The sequence below is a fragment of the Colobus angolensis genome, unplaced genomic scaffold (genome assembly GCF_000951035.1).
Source record: "Colobus angolensis palliatus isolate OR3802 unplaced genomic scaffold, Cang.pa_1.0 Scaffold113, whole genome shotgun sequence".
Lineage (NCBI taxonomy): Eukaryota > Metazoa > Chordata > Mammalia > Primates > Cercopithecidae > Colobus > Colobus angolensis.
Genome location: NW_012112364.1, coordinates 2,819,380 through 2,841,511, shown reverse-complemented (window position 1 = coordinate 2,841,511; position 22,132 = coordinate 2,819,380). Strand labels below are relative to the sequence as shown.

General features: G+C 39.9%; 2 protein-coding genes across 2 annotated transcripts in view; both read left to right on the top strand.

The window, feature by feature from the left end:
- The window catches only part of ATP8A2 (ATPase, aminophospholipid transporter, class I, type 8A, member 2), a 560,732-nt gene that overhangs the window by 32,386 nt on the left and 506,214 nt on the right, over positions 1 to 22,132 (top strand). The window lies entirely within an intron of this gene.
- LOC105523988 (inorganic pyrophosphatase 2, mitochondrial-like) overlaps positions 17,176 to 22,132 on the top strand; it is a 9,733-nt gene continuing 4,776 nt past the window's right edge. Inside the window, exons 1-2 of the mRNA XM_011959085.1 lie at positions 17,176 to 17,527; positions 17,615 to 17,747. Coding sequence (XP_011814475.1) covers positions 17,181 to 17,527; positions 17,615 to 17,747 — 480 coding nt within the window. The 5' untranslated portion in view covers positions 17,176 to 17,180. The remainder of the gene's footprint in view (positions 17,528 to 17,614; positions 17,748 to 22,132) is intronic.

Genomic DNA, 22,132 nt, shown 5'->3' with positions numbered 1-22,132 from the left:
TGCCAGTGGGCATGTGTTCTTTTTTTCTGTAGAGGGTATCTGTTATTGTCATTTGATTCCCACGGGGACTAGAACCCCCATGAAAGTGATTCCGAGTCTGGGGTAGGGCAGACAGGAGTGTGAAGCATGCCTCTGTCACTTGCTTTTTGGGTGATACAGGGCAAGTTAACTTTTTAAGCTGCTAATAGTAGCTACAAACAGTAACTGCTATGATAACATTCAGAAGAACAGCGGTAGCGGGTGGATCCTCTACCTGGAACGCTGACGAATTCACTCCTCCTTGTCCTTTGGACTCAGATGTGACTGCGTGCGCGCGTCCTAACACCTGCTTGTTACGGCTGTTGTACTTGGCACCGCCCAGCGTCATGGCCTGCGTGCCGTGCTCTAGACTCACACACCTGGAGGCTGGCGTTGTGTGGGTTCTGGTTTCTAGTACAATCGTGTGTAGATATAGTGGGTGTTTTCACGGATGTTGTTTTGCTATGCATTGCAAGAGGCATTGTCAAACCCGAGTGGTGGTTTTGTTTATTAGCTTAAGAAGAGACCACTTGGGGAAGGCTTGACTGAGCTTTTGAGCATTCAGAGCTGTCCTAGGGAGAGAGCTGTCATGGAGGTGTTCAAGCGGGGGCAGAATGTCCAGGACTACGCACGTGGGATCAGTGTACTGCCTGGGTGGAAGCGCCTCTCTGATGTTGGGTCTAGAAGAGACATGAGCTGCCACCTGGCTTCACTCCTCACCCCTCCCTGTATAGTTCAAACAGCGACTTACGCAAAGTTGTGTGATGAGTTGGTGACGGCTCAGCCAGACTCGGCCTGGTTACCCTGTGCAGCATCGAGACCAAACCCGAGGCTCCTTCTGTGAAAATGCATACTGGTTGAGAAGAAATCAGTGACATACCCAAGCAGAGCAGCCTGTTAGAGAGTGGAATGAAAAGGGAAGTAGTCCTACAGTTCGTGAAGTGGGAAAGGGTGGTCGGCATGCTGACAGGGAGCGAAGCCGTGAAGCAGCGTTCGTACAGAACTTTCCAGCTGCAGGAGTTGTGCTGAGATGGAAATTTGCTTTCTGGATGAGACACTCGGTACTGGTGCTACCCTTGGGCATTTGAAGGATCCAAATCCACAAGAACTCAGCCTCCATTTGCACCCGGGGCCAGGACAAGACCTCATGTGCTCAGTAGAAAGAAGTAACTCCCTCTTGGAAGGAGTAAGATGTTGGCAAAGTAATTAAACACTCTGGATATTTTATCTTTTGGATCTTTCAGAGTTTGATCAGGTGCCACACACTCTGATGCTGAAAAGGATAGTCATACAGTCAATTGTGAAGAAAACTAAAGTCCGGATAAAGCCAGAATACTTAATGGCAAGTTTGTTGTAGCATGTGACTCTGAGCCTGTTGCCAGCATTCAGTAGGTAGAGGCGTAAAGATGTGCGTGCGTACACACTGGGGGCAAGATAGCAGCTCAGGGCCAAACAAGGCATGTAGATGTTTAAAAAAAACTTCTCCAGTAGGATTTTGGGATTGTCCTTTGTTGGTGATTATCTGAGTGTTTACAAGCACTGTGAAGTAATGTTCTCTATCTGAACTCCTGGAGCTGTAAGAGATGATTCTATCACGTCCATGGGTATGCAATGCACTAGAGAGCATGTTGGAAGGAACCCAGGGGGATTTGCAGTCTGCTTCCCTCTGCCTCATTCCAGTGGAGAGTTGTTCACTGGTACTTTTTTGCCCCACTGCCCTGCTACCCCAGTCCAGTTTTGCATTGAATACTGTCAGTATTCAGTATTGTCTATATAAATGGTATGAGGATTAGGTATTATACTGACAGAATTATTTGTGGATTGGTAATTGGTATAGGATTTGGAAGAGATAGAACTGAATGGTACCCTATTATTTAAAAATCATTTTTCGGCCGGGCGCAGTGGCTCAAGCCTGTAATCCCAGCACTTTGGGAGGCCGAGATGGGTGGATCACGAGGTCAGAAGATCGAGACCATCCTGGCTAACACGGTGAAACCCCGTCTCTACTCAAAAGAATACAAAAAACTAGCCGGGCGAGGTGGCGGGTGCCTGTAGTCCCGGCTACTCGGGAGGCTGAGGCAGGAGAATGGCGGGAACCCGGGAGGCGGAGCTTGCAGTGAGCCCAGATCGCGCCACTGCACTCCAGCCTGGGCGACAGAGCGAGACTCCGTCTCAAAAAAACAAAAAAAATTTTTTTTTCATCTAACATGTATTTATGTTTTTTCAGAAGTTGTAGTTAGGAGATTATTTATTGAGAACAATTTTTAAAAATCTTTCCTTTTTTTTTTTTTTAAAAAAAGAAGTATACGGTGTTCAGACAGAGTCACTTTATAGTGTGATGGGAAAGGTCACGTATAATGATCTATGGTCCCCTTGCTAGTAAGTGCATGTCCCTAAACCAGGCTATTGTTCTCATTACTTCTAAATCTTTGCTTGGGTCCGTTGGCTTGAGGCCATCGGACACCATTAACTTTGGTCTGTATTCTCAGAATTGTATTTTTTTAGTGAGAATTTACAGTTATTGTTTAGTTGTTGGAGAAATTACTGCTCTTACCCATCTTCCTCTTTCTTATGTGAGATAACTTGATAGTAGTCACTTTACTAAAAGTAGTGTCTGTGTTGGTTTTAGAATTATTGGATTGAATGGGTCTGAAATTGCTTTGACTCCAGTCTCAAGTTTGCAGATGATAAAACTTCTGTTAGATTTGTTAAGTAGGATTTGTTTTTTCGGGGGTGGTGGTGGTCACAACCCACTGGAAATGCCTGTTAATCAGTCTCTCTCTCTCTCTCTCTCTCACGAGATCTATTGATGTATAACCCTTTATTCTTCCAGTTTCTTTTCTCAAAACCACAGAAACCCACTTGATTTATTTTTCCTTTTGTAAGACCATTATTTTCTTTCTTGCTTTTCATATAACCTTAATGTGTGATATTAGTTTTAAAGTCTGATTAGTAAAATCATTTTGTGTTTCATAACTGGTTATACATGTTCAAGTCACCTTCACACGTGTAATTTAACTTCATAGACTTCTTAAAACACAACCTGATGTAAGTACCTTCACTTTTGTCACACGCTTAACCCTTTATATTTTTTGTTCTCAGTGTATCTGACCTAGAGACTGTATCTCTCTAGAGATATTATGGTTCTGAATCTGTATCCAGAAGGACGTACACATCCCTCTTTTGCACACATCTGCAGTTCTGGTGGACATTACCAGGAAAGCCTACTCACTTATTTCCCTTTCAAAACTGTTGCCAGCTAGCTACCATGTTGATGGCTCTGCATGACTTAATATTATTATATACAATATATGCTATATCATATTCTATGATAATATTAAATATCATTAACAAGATACTATTAGTATCAGACATATTCTTGCCTTCCTTTGTATTCTCCTGTAGAGGCATTCTTTCCTGCTCTAGAATTATAAATTGACTGCAACTTCACAAGGCCTGCGAAAGAGAAAGGAAAAATGGTGGCCTCCAGGGCAGAGTGTAGAGATAGAGGTGTGGAAAAGTCAAGCAGCTTCTCCAAGCTGACGCTGGGATTAGACACCAGCTTTCCATGTCCCCCACCAGGCTTTGGTTATTCTGAGGAAATTGGATCTAACAAGTGTTTGGTTACAGCTTCCTATAAAGGATAGTTACGTTTAGCTTTGTTGAAAATTCAGTTGTGTGTTTCTCCTAGATAATACCTAATGATGAGAGAGCTGTTCCGCTCTCCCTGCTGAAACTTGTTGATTTTCTAGTTGAGTGGGGCTTATTTGAGGGGAGCTGACAGATTTTTAGCTCCTGATTCTAGGTCATTCATTTCTATGGATGCTATAACGGGTACATGCTTTTTTTGTCATGCCTCAGACACAAACCATTAATATTTCTGCTCTTTCCTGTTTATGCAAGGTATAGAATAGTCCCAGTTTGACTCCCTATAGAATAGTCCCAGTTTGACTCCCTTACAGGGTGGACTGGGGCCAGATGTACCACCTGGCCGACTTCATGTATGGAAGCCAGGAGGCCATGTCTTGGACATTTGCTTAATTCAGAAAAAGGCATCAAGGCAGATAGTGCCCGCCAGTTTTGTGCCAGATGTGCTCAGCTGGAAACCTTTGAAACTGGAAACATTCATGAGACAGAGTTCTGGCCGATGCGGTGGTTGCTGAGGGCATCTGAGGAAGCTCCACTTCCCGGATTGAGCTGCCCAGTTCTCTGTTTCTCCTCGTGTGGAACACGGCTGTGGATCTAAAGGGGAGCAGCAAGTGTGACACCGTCGAAGTGCTGGGATTATAGGTGTGAGCCACCGGGCCTGGCCTGAAGGTTATTTTAGACAATATTTTAAATAATTTTGTACATGAAACAAAGCTTGTGTACATTGAACCATCAGAAAGCAAAGGTGTCATGTCAGTGCTCAAAAAGGTTTGGATTTTGGAGCATTTCAAATTTCGGATTAGGGATATTTAACCTGTGTGTGTATATATACAGTACAGTACAGTATATATATAAAATATATATATTATATATATAAAATAACTTATTTTATATATAAAACTTATAAATAGGAAACTAAATATGTGTGTGTATATCTATATATCTCTATATAAATTTTGGTAAGGATTAATATTGTGTAGAGGGAGATATTACCTTACCAAGAGCCAGAACATGTATAAAACTACTGTAAATTAATGTGATATTGGTTGGGAATTGACAAAGGTATTCATAAAACTAAATACATGCCAATATATTGAAGAGTGATGTCTCAGTTAAATGGAGTGGATAATTGTGCTGGTACCATTCTTTGTGTGTGTGTGTGGGTGTATGTGTTTTGTTATTGTCGTCATTTTTTTGAGAAGTTTTGCTCTGTCACCCAGGCTGGAGTGTAGTGGTGCAATCTTGGCTCACTGCAGCCTCCACCTCCCAGGTTCCAGCAATTCTCTTGCTCCAGCCTCCTGAGTAGCTGGGATTACAGGCATGTGCCACCATGCCCGGCTAATTTTTGTATTTTTAGTAGAGACAGGGTTTCACCATGTTGGCCAGGCTGGTCCCGAACTCCTGACCTCAGGTGATCCTCCCTCCTTGGCCTCCCAAAGTACTAGGATTGCAGGAGTCAGCCACTGCTCCAGGCTGTGCTGGTACCATTTTTAAATAAATGGCTGTGTGTCAGGATGAAGTCAGAACGGAATTCTATCTTTTATCATATATGAAAATAAATTCTGATTGCAGAAATTAAAGACTGACATAAAATCATCAGTAAAGACAGTCTTAGCCATTACATATGTAATGAGATTGGGGAAGAACTTCTTAATACTAATCCAAGGTGCTATAAATATTTTGGAACATGTCCAATGTCCAGTACCTCTTTGTATGTCAAAGGTGCCATTAAAAACTTGAAATACAAATAAGTGGTCTAGAAAACTACTAAATGTAAACTACATAATATAAAATAGAGTTAACAGTTCCAAGAGGCTTTGCAAAGGGACACTGGAAAGATCAACAAACCAGTGGGAAAATGGGCCAAGTGTATGAGGAGATGATGTGGCTCACGAATGTATGAAAATATATTCAACTTGATTAGCAGTCAAGGAAATGCAAATTAATGTGACAGTGATGTCTTACTTGACATAAGACTAAGTACTATAAAAAAAAAAACTGTTAATATCTGTTGCTGGCAGGGATATGCATGCAAATAATACTCCAACACATTGCTGCTAGAAATGTGAAGTTTTAAAATCCTTTTAGCATGTTATCTACTATATATTAAAATTTATGCTCCTCTAGGAACAGAAACAAGACATTAGGTAGGAACCTAGGAAATATGAATGCAGTGTGGACTGTAGTTTAATTTTTAACAACCACGTGACCCTTAGACTCATTAATTCCACTTCAGGACAATTGATCTCAAATAATCGAACTCATCAGTATTCATGGACATATGAACATGGGTCTTCATTGAGACATGTTTTATAGTATACAAAGCCTGGAAATAAAGTAAATGCTCGTCGTAGAAGAATGACTGAATAAATCATGGAATATTATATCACCATTAAAAAGGATGAATAAGAATTAGTACAATTGGCTTGCAAGGATTTTGCAATATTGTTGAGAGAGAAAAAAATTCAGAAAATGGCATAATGTCTCATACTTGTGGAACATTGGCAACCCTCTATGTGTAAATATGTGTGTTGAGACATCTATGTAAGATTGTATAAACTTGGAGAAAAGTCTGGAAACGTATATAGGTTGTTATTAAAATAACCACATGTAAATCACTTACATATTTGTATTAGATGATGCATATATCCACATAAGCAGATTTTCTGGAAGCTAATGGTATTTACACTTCAGGATGTCTGCCCCAGGGCCCCAGAAGGGACCGTGCCAATGTCAACATGGCCAATTATTTTTGTATAATTTAATAGACTTGAGCCTTGCTTGGGGTAAGAACACAATGTCTTTTCACCCAAACTTCCCCCTCTCTCATCCTTCTTCTGTTAGGAGGCATGTTTTGGGGACCTGGGTAAGGGAAAGTTGAGTTGGAAATAACATTTTGTTGGGTTTAGAGATGTATTTACATGGTGTGCAGTCACTTTTGTGAACAGGTAAATTATTAGTTCTCTCAGCATAGAAATAAGGACCAGAAATATTCTTCCTGGCCACTTCTGCACCTGAGGTTATGATATGGTGTAGCATTTCTAGAAGTATCAAAATATCAGTGTTATATGTTATACTTGAAGCATGTGAGTCATAGTGGAGAGACAGTGTTTGAAATGTGTGGAGCCAGAAGCTAGATTTTAAGTTTCACTTATGAAGGAAATTTCATAGCAATTCCTCTAAACTTGATAACGATCATAAAAATTTACCTGACATATGTTGATAAGTTGCGGAGCTGAAAGAATCTTTACCAAAAGATCAATTAAAAATAATTGATCAATTATAGCTAAAGGAAAGAATGAATTCTCTATTCTTTCTATACAAACTATTTACAAAATTTTCTAAGAAACTATCCACACAAATAAAATTAAAAATATGGAAGGGGAAGTATTATAGACTATTAATATTAATATTATAGTATTTAATAAAAATAGTATGTTTTCTGGATAAAGTGATGTAGTTTTCAGCCTTCATGAATTTGTAATATGTTGTGATTTTTTTTCATTATAAGTAAACTTCACTTCTGTGCCCAATTTTGTTTTGGTAACACTGTATTTTTCTTAAAGCAAGATTCCCAAATTGTATACATGTTGTATACAAATTGCATTCAGTCCCCACAACATTTAATAATCTCCTCCTCTGATTTCTGGGTAAACTAATGAGTAAATGAAATGAAAAGATGACTAAACATTTTAGAATTACTTAGGAATGAATTATAGTACTTTGTGTTTTTAAATTAAATGGCTATAAGTGAATATGCAAGAACCAAATGCAATAAGGCTATTACAGTTCTAAGGCTAAACATCGCTTCTCTGAGGATCCTTATTAGAGCATTGATGAAGAACTTGAACTTCATCTGCGGCAGGCCCCCAGTGTTGTTTACTTTGCAGAAAACACTGCTATGCTGGCTGGCCAGTAGAGGGCACTGTGCTGTTGGTCTGAGTTGTACAGTGAGCGTTCCACCTGCAAGGCGTGGAGAGGTGGTTAAGATAATAAATACTTTATGTGACCAGTCTAGAGCTCACAGTACAAGACAAGAAATTGCTTTCTCTCTCTGACTCTCTGCCTTTGTCTGTCCCCGTGGTCTGTCTCTAACACTCTCTCTCTCTTACACACAAACACACACACAGAATGTTGAAATAAAGGATGGATTACAGATTGTACACTTTGGGTAGACATGAATAGAGAAAAGCTTGTTAGAGAAGATGACCCCTTGGACTGTTGGCTCAGAAGAGGAGAAGGATATGGTCTGATGAAAAGAAGAAAGAAAGATGTTCTAGGAATTTTGTGGAGGATGAAAGGAAGCAAGAGAACTTAATAAGAGCAAATACTTTTTAGAATAAAGTGATTTCCGTTTAAAGGGGAAGAACTGGACTCTTCGATTTCCCTGTGGGGTGAGTTTTAGGGTAAAGACTCCTGTGCTGAAAGCCAGCCTGCTCATCTCAAAGGAATACATACAAACGTTGCACTCTGAGTGCTGTACTCATGTTTGTTTCTTGTTAGACTCTTATGGGGCAGATGACAGTTTCCCCTTCTTTTATCCATGATCTAGGTGTCAGTTGCCCCTGGCAAAAGGAAGTGATCGTGGGGAGTGATAGCAGATATGAGTAGTTACTAGTTCTTTTGTGGTGGAAGCAGTATAGAAACAAATTGGGTCTTTAGTCTGATTTCATGTTCTAAAAAAAGCTCCTTATGTATGACCAGTCCTAAACTTAGCTAAAAGAATGGGCTGTCCCTTGACAGTTATATCTGGATACTACTTTTTTATATTAAAGTATTATTAAAATAACACATGTAGGTCGTTAAAAGTTCACATAGTTTAGAAGTGCTTATCATGAAAATCAATAATCTCCTGCCCCTCAGTGCCATCCCAGTCCTGTTCCACCAAAGGCAACCACTTCGAACTCTTTGTGTTTTTAATTCTTTTGAAGGTTTCTACCATATTTCAAAATGAAGTTTAGAAATGTGGTTTTCTCTGCATTGTAAAACACAGTTTAGAAATGATCCCTCTGAACTCTCTTACAGATGCAGATTTCACTTCTTTACTTCAGATCCAAATAGCGAGGCAGTGTATCCTGTTTGCCTCTTTTCTAGTATAACTTGCTTTTCCTGCCTTATTCTTCTCCTTAAACAATTTTTTTTGCATATTAATTTTTATCTTTTCCATCAGATCAATACACATGTATATTATAAAACCTCTCTCTATATTTTAAAATAAATATCCCAGAATAATCTCTTGGTTTTACCCCTTCCCCTCCGCAGCCCGCCATCTTCCTGCCAGATGAACTGGCTGCCCTGTCAATGTGTTGCTGTAAAGTGGTCATCCCAGAACTTTCTCACTGCTTTCTTGATATTTAGACACTGTTGGGGAGTAGGGTGGGGGGTTATTTCTTGATTACTGTTTTGTATTGTTGAAGAACATCTTGCAGTAAGAGGCTTCCTAAAAAAGCTTATGTGAAAAGTAGATTTGAGTGTCTTGATAGCTTGGCTGGGTATAGAAATCTAAAGTGTCATTTTAGTGGTCTGTGTTGCTATTAAGAGACTCAATTTCATCTTGATTGTTTTTGCTTCATAAATAGGCTTTTAAAAATGTCTTTATGTTTTAGAAATAGTATTCTATAAAGAAAAATATTTAGTATTGTATAATGAAAAATTTTGGTATGTATCTCTTATTGTTTTGGATACTTGGTGTACCCTTTCAATCAGAAACCTTTTTTCTTAGAGTTCTAGGAACCTTTTCTGTATAACTTGTTAATATTATCTTTCTCTGGTTTCTGTGGAACTCTTAATAGTTGGATATTGGCCTTGTATTTGTACTATTAAGTCTCTTTTATTTTGCAGCTTTTTTTTTTGGTTTTACTTTCTGGGAAATTTGCTTAGCTTTATTTTTCACTTCCTTTTTTTTTGCAATATTTTAGTTATGCTAGCATACTTCCAATTGCCAATAGCTATTTTATTCTGTTTCCTTCTTAGAAATACCATCTTATTCTTGTTCTAGGTGAATGTGTTGTCATCTTATGAGTCTGAGGATATTAGCATTAGCATTACTCCAAACTCTAAAATATTCTTTTAAAGTTTGCTGTACTGTTTCCTCAGGTTTCCCCTTTCTTTTGTATTCATTTAAAAATCTCCTTTTCATGGTAGAGGCTTTCTACACACATTTGACAATTTTCAAAGAGGAAGTGTAGCAGGATGATGGGGTGCTCTGTGAGTGCAGGCCAGATAGCAAGCCTCACTTCTCAGTGAAGGACTTTTAGATATGAGTGTATGAGGTTTGTATGGGTGCCCTGGGAATACTCCTTGCTGTGGGTGTAGCAGCCTGGGTGTGTAAGATTTCGGTGTAACCAGAAGAGGGGGGCTTGTGAGAGAGGAACCATGTTTCTTTTATGAAGGCTTTTGCTTTGAACTCTTTATAGTTTATCTTGTGCGGTTCCTCCAGACTCCTAGCCCTGATTTCCTGTGTGAGCTCCTCTGTGTATGGACTTCAAATACCTTCCTTTGCTTTCTATGCTTGCCGCAGACCCTTTGCCATCATTGGTGTCTCATGAGTCTCCTGAGCTCTGTAGGCTGAAGCTGTTCCCCTCCTGTCCACAGGCTCCCCTGTCTCCAACGCACTGGGCTTGCGCCTGCCTCTGCCCTACCTAATATGTGATTGTGATAGTTAAGTTTCTGTGTCAACTCGACAGGGCTATGGGGTGCCCAGGCATCCGGTTGAACATTATTCTGAGTGTCTGTGAGGGCATTTCTGGATGAGGTTAGCATCTGCATCAGTAGAGTGAGGAAAGCAGGTGGCCTCCCTAGTGCGGGTGGCCCCATCAAACAGTTGAAGTCCTGACCAGAACAACCCTCTGCCGAGTAAGAGGGAGCTCCTCCTGCCCGACACCCTTCAAACTGGCACATTAGCTTTTCCCGCCTTCAGAGCTACTGAAACAATGGTTCTTCCTGAGTTTCCAACCCGCCGGCCTTTGGGCTGGAACCATACCATTGGCCCTCTTGCCCATTCCTGCTGCTGGTGTTGGGGTTTGCCAGACTCCATAGTTGTGTGAGCCAATCCCTTATCATAAATCTCTACATGTCTCCTAGTGCCTCTGTTTCTCTGACATAATGACACTCTTGTTAAACTGAATTATTATTTAAAAAATGGATTGACGTATCTTCTGAGAACCCATTTGTGAAGGTAGAGCCCGTTCTTCCTGCCTCACAGGCCAGGGCCCTTCCTTAGGCGGCAGCCCCTCTTGTGGGCGGGCTTCTCTCTCACTGCAGCTCAGACTCAGAAGGCGTCTTGGAGGCACGTTCAACTTGTCTGGCAAAAGCAGAAAGAAGTCTATTTTAGAAAAAAGACAACCCCACATCTTAGCTAATGATTCCATTCCTAGTTGTGTGTGTGTGTGTTTTAAACTGACTGCATATTTTTACATTCCTTTCTAGTGTGGTAGGGGTGTCCCTGTAGGCAGAAGTGGTGAATGTGTTTCCATTTTACAATTGTCAGTCTGAAGCTAGGCAGCCTTTAGATCGGGTCTTTACTGCTGCTAGAATCCTGCACATACAGACTGACTTGACTCATGTCTACGTTAGACTTCAGTTAGACACCTTCATGGATGGGTCCACTTTATGAAAATGTGAGCTGTACACTTTGGTTTTGTGCACTTTGCAATATATGCATGATAATCATAAAAATGTCAGTGAGAATAAAGTTTGACAATTACGTGAGAAATCCAGAAAGAGAGAATAACGTATCTCGCCCCAGATTTTTAACTACAACATGAAGGCCGGATAGATATGGCTTTCTACCCAGACCTAAATGAAACATTTGCGCTTTTCATGCTGGAGATCTCTGTGTACCAGCCATCTCAGCTCCAGATGTTCTCCCAGCTTCACCACTTCAGTTTAGATTTCCATCCAGATCATGTTTGATGTTTTAGTTCCTGAACCCTGTCTCCTTGGGAATTGTCCTTTCTGACAAGGTATGTCCTCCCTGAGAACCAGTGCCCCCTTGACTGAGGGCAGAGGCGTTTGGGACCTGAACAGGATGGGTTTAGGCCCTTGCATTTGGATAACTCGATCTCAGAGTGGCTGCTCCAACCTTACTTGGTTTGTAGCATGCCAACACTGAGGACAGCCTTAAACCTTTCCTTGTAGTAGGGATTATTTTCCTCTTTTGGAAAGAATATGCTGAATTCTGAATGAGAGGCCAAATGTGGTATAATCAAATGCAACATGTTTTAGTGTTAGAGTTTGACACACTGACCTGTTGTGTTTCTTCTGGGGCAGTGGCTGCATGGTGCCTGAATTGTGATGATTCCTGTACTTGTTGAGGCCAGGTATTTTTATAACAATTAGTTGTTGTTTCTTTTAATTGAAAATTGAAAAGAATCTCATTTAAAATGATCCTTCCCTTGCAGTGCAAAATTAAATAAATCTCACAACTCATTTTTTTTGTTTTTATACCATAAAGTTCACATTTTTTCTTTCCGTTTTTTTTTGGTTTGTTTTGTTTTTTTGAGATAGAGTCTCACTCTCTCACCCAGGCTGCAGTGCAGTGGAGCAATCATGGCTCATTGCAACCTCCACCTTCTGGGTTCAAGTGATTCTCCTGCCTCAGCCTTCCAGGTAGCTGGGATTACAGGTGCCTGCCACCACGCTCGGCTAATTTATTTATTTTTAATAGAGACAGGGTTTCAACATGTTGGTCAGGCTGGCCTCGAACTCCTGACCTCAAGCAATACACCCACCTCGCTCTCCCAAAGTGCTGGGATTACAGGCATGAGTCACTGTGCCTGGCCACAGTTTTTTTTTTTTTTTTTTTTAATAAAGCACCTGGGCATGCTGACTTTGGCAGCACATAGACTACAATTGGAATGATACAGAGAAGACTAGGATGGTCCCTGCACAAGGATGACACACAAATTCATGAAGTGTTCTGTATTTTTAAAGTTAAAAAAATCACTTGGGTAAAACTTGCATTTCAATGATGTCACATTTCATGATATTAGCCATAAATATCCGATGTCTTGCGTTTGGAATTGGTTATCTAAGAGTTGTTCTCACTAGAAGATCTGCCTGGCAGCATGCTCAGTGGTCAAAATGTTATCTTCTTCTCAGCTCATGTTTCCATGCAGGTGTTGAGATAAAGTGTGTCATGTCCATAGTTATTTATTGAATAATGCATTGAGTAATAGAACAGATTTGGAAATCTGATAGGAGCTGGGCAGTCACACTGTTGAATAGGATTTTTAGGTAGACTCTAATTTATGAACTTACCTTCAAAGGTGTATTGTAAGTTGATTGGTCAGCGGTCAGCTTCCATTTCACTCGTTGGATGTGCTTTCACACATAGTCTGAAAGAGCCTGTATGAGCCACAATAAAGGATTATATAGAGTTATAGCACTAATACCTCTCCTAGTCCAATTACTGCATTCTGGGAACAGGCTATAAGATAAAGCAGTGTCTGACACCCATTTCTCCTGCTGTAGACTAAGAATTAGGAACATATTGAAAATAGAAATGGCAGTGTTTTAAAATGAACTTATTGACCTTTTATTTGTAACTGGTGAGATTTCACTAGTTTAGCATTAATAAAATGAAGTGAAACTTTCTTGTAAGGTGCTCGTGTGTTACCATTGACAGGCTCTGTTTATCAGTGGGAATTCTTGTATTCAAGGTTATTTCCAGAATACAGTTTGGGAGGAATGGTTGGCAAAGCCTAAGGAATTGATGCCAGATGTGGAAGGCCGTGGGCTTTGCCATCCATTGGAATGTCCTCTGGGGTGGCTCCCAGGTATGCAGTGATGTCCATCAAGAAAAGCGTCAGAGGGCCACTGAGGAGGGTCTTTGCATTTGGTGGTGTTGCTCTTATTCTTTCTCTTGATTGGTTGAATGCACTGCTAAGGAATCAGTGAATTGAACTGCTTAATGTTTAGTGTTACCATCTTGTCCTCAACTTCCAGTCATCTAGAACTCCTTGCTGAATGGCTATTTGGGAGGAGGAAAGTGAATGATATCGTATCGGGAGCCTGCTAGGATGGAAGGCTTCCAGAACATGGTCATGGAATGCTGGCCCTGTTCGCAAAGTCAGCTTCTGGTGGGGAGGCTTAAAGCCTCCTTTATTCTTTCAGCAAATACTGAATGCTTACTGTATGTTGGGAAGATGTAAGAAATGTGTTTTTCCATGGAATGCAAGAGAATAAGGCAATTGTTTTTGGCTGTCTTGACACTTTAACTTGGATTTACTGTTTCAATTTTGGTGATGAGTGTTAAGCTTTAGCTTACTTTCTGTGTTTCTGGAGGCTTGCTTGAAAGGGAAGTTACACTTTGAGCAGCTACTGAACTTTGCCTCTTTTAGATCGGTCTCTGGAGAACAGCTGTCAACTTCAATTTTTCTCGGAGCTGGAAAATCAGACTCTGGCATTGTCTGTGGATTCTTGCTTTCTGCTGCATTCTGGAGGTCAGACTCCTATGGTGCCTTGTGATTTGTGAGGTTCAGGTAGACCCAGACCTATATTTTGCCAGACCCTATCATCTAATGGAATGTTTCCCATATGCGCCTAATTATGAGTTATGGAGAGGAGCGTGTCCGACATACGTGTAACAAGATCCACCCCGTGAGTCAGTTGGACTCCTCAGAAGAGGGTTTGCGGGTGGATATTATTATCAGGTTTTGTCCTCTCCTGGGAAGCCTCCAGATCTTCCCATCTCCAGAAAGGAAAAAGGCCAATGTGTCAACAAGAGTGACAAGGCCAATGTATTGGCCCTTTGTCACATCCATTGCAGTTCTCTCCATACTTCTCCACCTCCATTTGCCCAAATTGGGCTCTTTACTGTCCCTCCTACAAGAGGAGCAACGGGACCTCTCCCACCTTGGCATTTCTGCACTTGCTGTCCCCTCCCTCTGCAGAGCTCTTCCCCTGTGTGTCCACGATACTTGCTCTTGCTCCTTCCCCTCCTTTAGGGCCTAGTTCACAGGTCACCTTCTCAGCGAAACTTCCGCTCGCCACTCTGTTGAAAATAATCCCTTGCTCCCAGCCCCAGCCATTGTACCCTTCTGTAGCCTCCTTCCTGGATGTGTTTTCTTCTGCAGTATTCATCACCATCTATGCTGGTTTGTGTTCTATTTATCTTTTTAAAAAATCTCTTTTCTCCTCTAGAGTGCGATTTCCTTGAGGGTGTGCGTTTTTGAGCACCTGGTTCCCTTCAGTATCTTCAGGGCCTGGCACACTGCCCTAGTGCATAATTAGGACTGAGGAAGTATCTATTGCACATGATGGATGGATGGATGGATGGATGGATGAATTTTTCATAAAGCCCTGCCATCTTCATGTCACCCAGTTTCAGGAAACACTGGTCTCATGGTTAGAGGGAGTCTGAGTGAGTAATAGAGAGATGTTCCTGTTTGCTCCTGGCCACTTATCTCCAGCACCCAAGCTCTGAGGTCTTGGGTTTCCATGCAGCTAGAGCCCCTCCTTGCTGTGACTAGCCAGGAGGGCAGCGATGCTGACACACGCATTTCATCCCACGAGTGGGAATGTCTTTAGGGGAGGGGTGGCTTATTTACTTGGGTGAATAAACTATCCTGTTGGGAAGTTCTGTCATTCACCCATTTACTCCTGGAGATGTTTTTCCCCTGGCAGAGTGAATGATAAAACATCTCCCATCTTATTACATTTTTAAAAAATTGCTACATAATAGTTGTATTGACACATATTTTAAAAGTACGTGTGATAATTTGATACATTCATATAATATGTAAAGATCAAATCAAGTTGATTGGGATATCCAGTGCCTTAAATATTTATTTCTATGCTAGGAACATTTGAATTATTCTCTTCTAGATATACTGAAGTGTACAACAGATTATTGTAAACTGTAGTCACCCTGCTGATCTTTCAAATACCAGCTCTTGTTTTCTCTACCTGACTGTGTGTTTGTACCCATTAATCAACCTCTCTTCATCTCTTCCTCCATGCTCCCCCTCCTGGCCTCTGGTCACCCCCAGTGTGCCCTCTGTCTTCATGATATCCACTTTTCTAACTCTCACATGTGAGTGAGAACATGTGATATTTGTCTTTTTATGCCTGGCTTATTTCACTTAACATAATGACCTCTGGTTCCATTTACGTTGCTGCAAATGACAGGATCTCATTCATTTTTTGTGGCTGAATAGTACTCCATTGTGTATATATGCCAGATTTTCTTCATCCATTCATCTATTGATGGCCACTTAGGTTGATTCTGTATTTTGGCTATTGTAAATATTCTGAATAGTGCTGCAATAAATGTGACAGTGCAGATATCTCTTTGATATATTGATTTTCTTTCTTTTGGATCTATAGCCAGCAGTGAAATTGCTGGATTATATGGCAGTCCTACTTTTAGTTTTTAGTTTTTTTTGTTTGTTTGTTTGAGATGGAGTCTTGCTCTGTCTCCCAGGCTGGAGTGCAGTGATGTGATCTCGGCTAACTGCAAGCTCCGCCTCTCGGGTTCCACGCCGTTCTCCTGCCTCAGCCTCCTGAGTAGGTGGGACTACAGGTGCCCGCCACCACACCCGGCTAATTTTTTGTATTTTTTGTATTTTTTTTTTTTTTTTTTTTTTTTTTAGAGACAGGGTTTCACCATGTTAGCCAGGATGGTCTTGATCTCCTGACCTCGTGATCCGCCTGCCTTGGCCTCCCAAAGTGTTTGAATTACAGGCGTGAGCCACTGCTCCTAGCCCTGTTTGTAGTTTTTTGAGGAACCTCCATGCTGTTTTCTATACTGGCTGTACTCATTTACTTTCCCACCCTCAGTGTACAAGGGTTCCGCTTTTTGCATATCCTTGCCAGCATTCAATCTTTCCTGTCTTTTTTATAATAGTAATTTACACTGTAGTGAGATGATATCTCATTGTAGTTTTGATTTGCATTTTTCTGATGATTAGTGATGTTGAGCATTTTCCTGTTGGCCATTTGTGTGTCTCTTTTGAGAAATGTCTATTCAGATCTTTTATGCATTTTTAAACCATATTATTTTATTTATTTATTTATTTATTTATTTTTGCTGTTGTTTGAGCTCCTTATTGTATTCTGGTTATGTTCTCCTTATTTATCCCTTGTCAGATGGATAGCTATTAAGTATTTTCTCCCATTCTGTGGGTTGTCTCTTTGTTGATTGTTTTCTTCATTCTGCAGAAGGTTTTTAGCTTGATGTAACCTTATTTGTCTATTCTTGCTTTGGTTGCCTATGCTTTTGAGGTCTTATACAAAAAAATCTTTGTCTAGACCAATATCTTGGAGTATTTCCCCCATGTTTTATTTTAGTAATTCCCAGTTTCAGGTCTTAGATTTGAGCCTTTAATCTATTTTTATTTGATTTTTGTATGATGAGAGATAGGGATCTAGATTCATTCTTTGATATGTAATTACCAGTTTTCCCAGCATCATTTATTGAAGAAACTGTCCTTTCCCCACTGTATGTTCTTGGCACCTTTGTTAAAATGAGTTGACTATAGACCAGTGCTGGGATTGGGCCGCGCTGTGTTATGGCCCTGTACCACACCGAGGAGCGTGGCCAGCCCTGCTCGCAGAATTATCACCTCTTCTTCAAGAATGTAACTGGTCACTACATTTCCCCCTTTCATGATATTCCTCTGAAGGTGAACTCTAAAGAGGAAAATGGCATTCCTACGAAGAAAGCACGAAATGATGAATATGAGACTCTTTTTAATATGATTGTAGAAAACCCTCGGTGGACAAATGCTAAAATGGAGATTGCCACCAAAGAGCCACTGAATCCCATTAAACAATGTGGAAAGGATGGAAAACTATGCCATGTGGCGAATATCTTCCCTTACAAGGCTTATATATGGAATTATGGTACCCTCCCTCAGACTTAGGAAGATCCCCATGAAAAAGATAAGAGCACGAACTGCTTTGGAGATAATGATCCTATTGATGTTTGTGAAACAGGCTCAGCGATTCTTTCTTGTGGAGAAGTTTTTCATGTGAAGATCCTCGGAGTCTTGGCTCTTACTGATGAATGTGAAACAGATTGGAAATTAATTGCTATCATTGTGAATGATCCTGAAGCCTCAAAGTTTCATGATGGGGTCTCACTATGTTGCCCAGAATGGTCTCGAATTCCTAGGCTCAAGCAATTCTCCCACCTCAGCCTCCCAAGTAGCTGGGATTAGGGGCATGCCGTGGCACCTAGCTCCAGGCTGAATTTGACAACAGATATTTTTAGCAACATTTTATTGAATTCTTTCAGAGCATTCAAATTAACTTCATAAAGGCAAAAACTTTTTTGTATTCATAAATTCACTGGTGTATGTAATATTTAATTACCTCTCATAATTATAATAAAAGATACACTTAGCATAAATGGTTTGGGAATAAACACACCTGATGCTTGGTAAAGCTAAAACTTAACTGATGGAAACAAAAGTGTGGGCTTCATTCTAGAATACTCTGCCAGAGGCAGCATACATAATATGTGAACATTAATCAGAATGTTCTACAGACGTAGAGTCTTTACTAATCAGTCCAGTAAGTTGATCAAGTAGAGTTCGATTAAAAGAGCTTAATTTGTAATCAAAATTAGAAACTGAAATAGATTAAGCTTGATTACATATAGAGCTTTTCCAGATTATCCTAACTTTATTGGATTAGTTCATCTTTAAAATTCATACAAAATTAATTCCACAAGTGGGAATAAATGACTACTAGAGAATTGCCACTTTTCTTAAAATAACAAAGATTGTAAAAAATGTATGTAATCAAAGATGTCCTACAAACATAGTGTTGATGGTTGCACAAAATTGTAGACATACTTAATGTAACTGAATTATACACTTAAAATGCTTAACATGGCAAATTTTATGTTAATGGATATTTTATCACAATAAAAGAAAACTGAAAAAAAAATGGGTTGACTATAAATGCATGACTTTATATCTGGGTTCCCTCTAGTTCTCTTTTTTTAAGAGATGGGGTCTCACTATGTTACTGGTCTCAAACTCCAGGTTTCAAGTGATTCTCCCACCTTGGCTTCCCAATGGCTTCTCTATTCTGTGCCATTGGTCTATATGACTATTTTTATGCCAGTACTGTGCTGATTTGGTTACTATAGTTTTGTAGTATGTTTTGAAATCAGGTAGTGAAGTCAGCTTTGTTTTTTGCTCAGGATTGCTTTGCCTATTCAAGATTTGTGGTTCCATATAAAGTTTAGGATTTTTTGTTTCTGTTTCTGTGAAGAATATCATTGATATTTTGATAGGGATTATGTTGAATCTGTAATTTGCTTTGGGTGGTGTCGTCACTTGAATAATATTCTAATCCATGAGCATGGAATATCTTTCCATTCTTTGGTGTCCTCTTCAATTTATTTCATCAGTGTATTAATAGTTTTTCTTATATAAATCTTTCACTTCTCTGGGGAAGTTGATTCCTAGGTATTTTATGTTCTTTGTAGTTATTGTAAATGACATTGTTTTCCTGATTTCTTTTTCAGATTGTTTGCTATTGACATATAGAAATGCTACCGATTTTTTTATGTTGATTTTGTATCCTGCAACTTGGAATCATGTCCTCTGTGAACAAGGCTAATCTGACTTTTTCGTTTCCAGTTTGGATGCCCTTTATTTCTTTCTCTTGCCTGCTTTCTCTGGCCAGGACTTCCAATACCATGTTTAGTAACAGTGGTGAAAGTGGGCATCCTTATCATGTTCCAGATCTTAGAGGAAAGGCTTTCAATTTTTCCCAATTCAGTATGATGTTGGTTGTGGGTTTGTCATGTATGGCCATTATTATTTTGAAGTATGTTCCTTCTGTATCTAGTTTGTTGAGGATTTTTATCTTAAAGAGATGTTGGCTTTTATCATATACTTTTTTCAACATCTACTAAAATGATCACATGGTTTTTGTTCTTGGTTCTGTTAAAGTCATATATCACATTTATAGATTTGTATATGTCAAACCATCCTTGCATTGCTGAGAGGAATTTCACTTGATCATGGCAAACGATTTTTTTAATATGTTGGTGAATTCATTTTGCTAGTATTTGGTTAAGAATTTTTGCATCTACTGGCTGGGCGTGGTGGCTCATGCCTGTAATCCCAGCACTTTGGGAGGCCAAGGTGGGTGAATCACTTGAGATCAGGAGTTCAAGACCAGCCTGGCCAACATGGTGAAACTCCATCTCTACTGAAAATACAAAAAGATAGCCAGGCGTGGTGGCACATGCCTGTAATCCCAGTTACTCTGGAGGCTGAGGCAGAAGACTAGCTCGAACCCAGGAGGCGCAGATTGTGGTGAGCCAAGGTCACACCACTGCCCTCCAGCCTGGGCAACAGGGCTAGACTCTGTCTCAAAAAAAAAAAAAAAAGAATTTTTTCATATATGTTCATCAGTGATACTGGCCTATAGTTTTCTTGCCTGGTTTTAGTATCAGGGTAGTGCTGGCCTCATAGCATGAGTTTGGAAGTATTCCATAGTCTTCAGTTTTTTTTCAAGACTTTAGGAGAATTTATTTGTTTATTAATTTTTTTGAGTCAGGGTTTCACTCTCGTTACCCAGGCTGGAGTGCAGTGCTGCAATCTTGGCTCCCTGCAACTTTGACTTCTGGGGCTTAGATCCTCCCACCTCAGCAACCTCCTGAGTAACTGAGACTTCAGGTACACACCACCTTGCCTGGCTAGATATTAGTTCTTCTTTAAATGTTTCATAGAAATCAGCAGTGAAACCATCTGGTCATGGACTTTTCTTTAATGGGAGGCTTCTTCTTATGGTTTGATTTAATTACTTGTTATTGATTGGTTGAAGTTTTCTGTCTCTTTGTGGTTCAGTCTTGGTAGATTTTATGTACCAGAGAATTTATCCATTTCTTCTTGGTTTCCAATTTGTTGGTGCATAATTGTTCATAATAGTCTCTAATGAATTTTTTGTATTTCTGTGGTCTCAATTTTTATGTTGCCTTTTTCATTTCTGGTTTTATTTGAGTGTTCTCTTTTCTTCTTAGTCCAGCTAAGGATTTGTCAATTTTGCTTATCTTTTCAAAAATTCGAGTTTTTGTTTCATTGATCTTTTGTACTTTTTTAATCTCAATTTTATTTATTTCTGCTCTTAACATTTATTATTTCTTTTCTTCTACTAATGTTGGGTTTGGTTTGTTCTTGTTTTTCTAATCTCTTTTTTTTTTTTTGAGACGGAGTCTCGCTCTGTCGCCCAGGCTGGAGTGCAGTGGCTGGATCTCAGCTCACTGCAAGCTCCGCCTCCTGGGTTTACGCCATTCTCCTGCCTCAGCCTCCTGAGTAGCTGGACTACAGGCACCCACTACCTCACCTGGCTAGTTTTTTGTATTTTTTTTTTAGTAGAGACAGGGTTTCACCGTGTTAGCCAGGCTGGTCTCGATCTCCTGACCTCGTGATCCTCCCGTCTCGGCCTCCCAAAGTGCTGGGATTACAGGCTTGAGCTACCGCGCCCGGCCTGTTTTTCTAATCTCTTAAGGTGCTCTTAAGTCTTTCTCCTTTTTTGATGTAGGTGTTTATTGCTATAAACTTCCCTCTTACCATTGCTTTTGCTGTATCCCATAGATTTTGATATGTTATATTTCCATTTCCATTTGTTTCAAGAAATTTAAAATTCTCCATCTTAATTTCTTCATTGACCTCAGTTGTTGAGGAACATGTTATTTAATTTCCATGTGTTTATGTAGTTTCCAGAGTTCCTTTTATTATTGATTTCTAGTATATTTCATTGTGGTCAGGAAAAAATAGTTGATATGATTTCTACTTTTTTGAATGTGCTGGGACTTGATTTATGGCCTAAGATACGGTCTTTTCTAAAGAATGTTCTGTATACTAATGAAAAGAAAATATATTCTGCAGCAGTTGGGTGAAATATTCTGTAAATGTGAGTTACTCTTGTTTTGTCTAGTATACAATTTAACTCCGGTGTTCCTCTGCTGATTTTCTGTCTAGATGATCTGTCCATTACTGACGGCGGGAAGCTGAGGTCCCCTTCTACTATTGTATTGTGGTCTGTCTCTTGCTTTAGATATATTAATGTCTGCTTTATATTTTTGGGTGCTCTGGTGTTGAGTGCATAGATATTTATAATTGCCTTTATCGTTATATAATGATCTTCTTTGTCTTTGACTTGTAGTCTGTTTTGTCTAGTGTAAGAATAGGTAATCCTACTATCTTTTGGTTTTCACTTGCATGGAATATCTTTTTCCATCTCTTTCATTCTATGTGTGTCTGTATAGGTGTTGCTGGTTTCTTGTAGGCAGCATATAGCTGAGTCTTATTTCTTTATCCCTTCAGCTATATATATCTTTAAGAGCATTAAGTTTATTTACATGCAGTGTTATCATTGATAAGTAAGGACTTACTACTGTCATTTTTCTGCTTGTTTTCTCATTGTTTGGTAACCAGCTAGGTTCCTTCCTTCCTTCCTTCCTTCCTTCCTTCCTTCCTTCCTTCCTTCCTTCCTT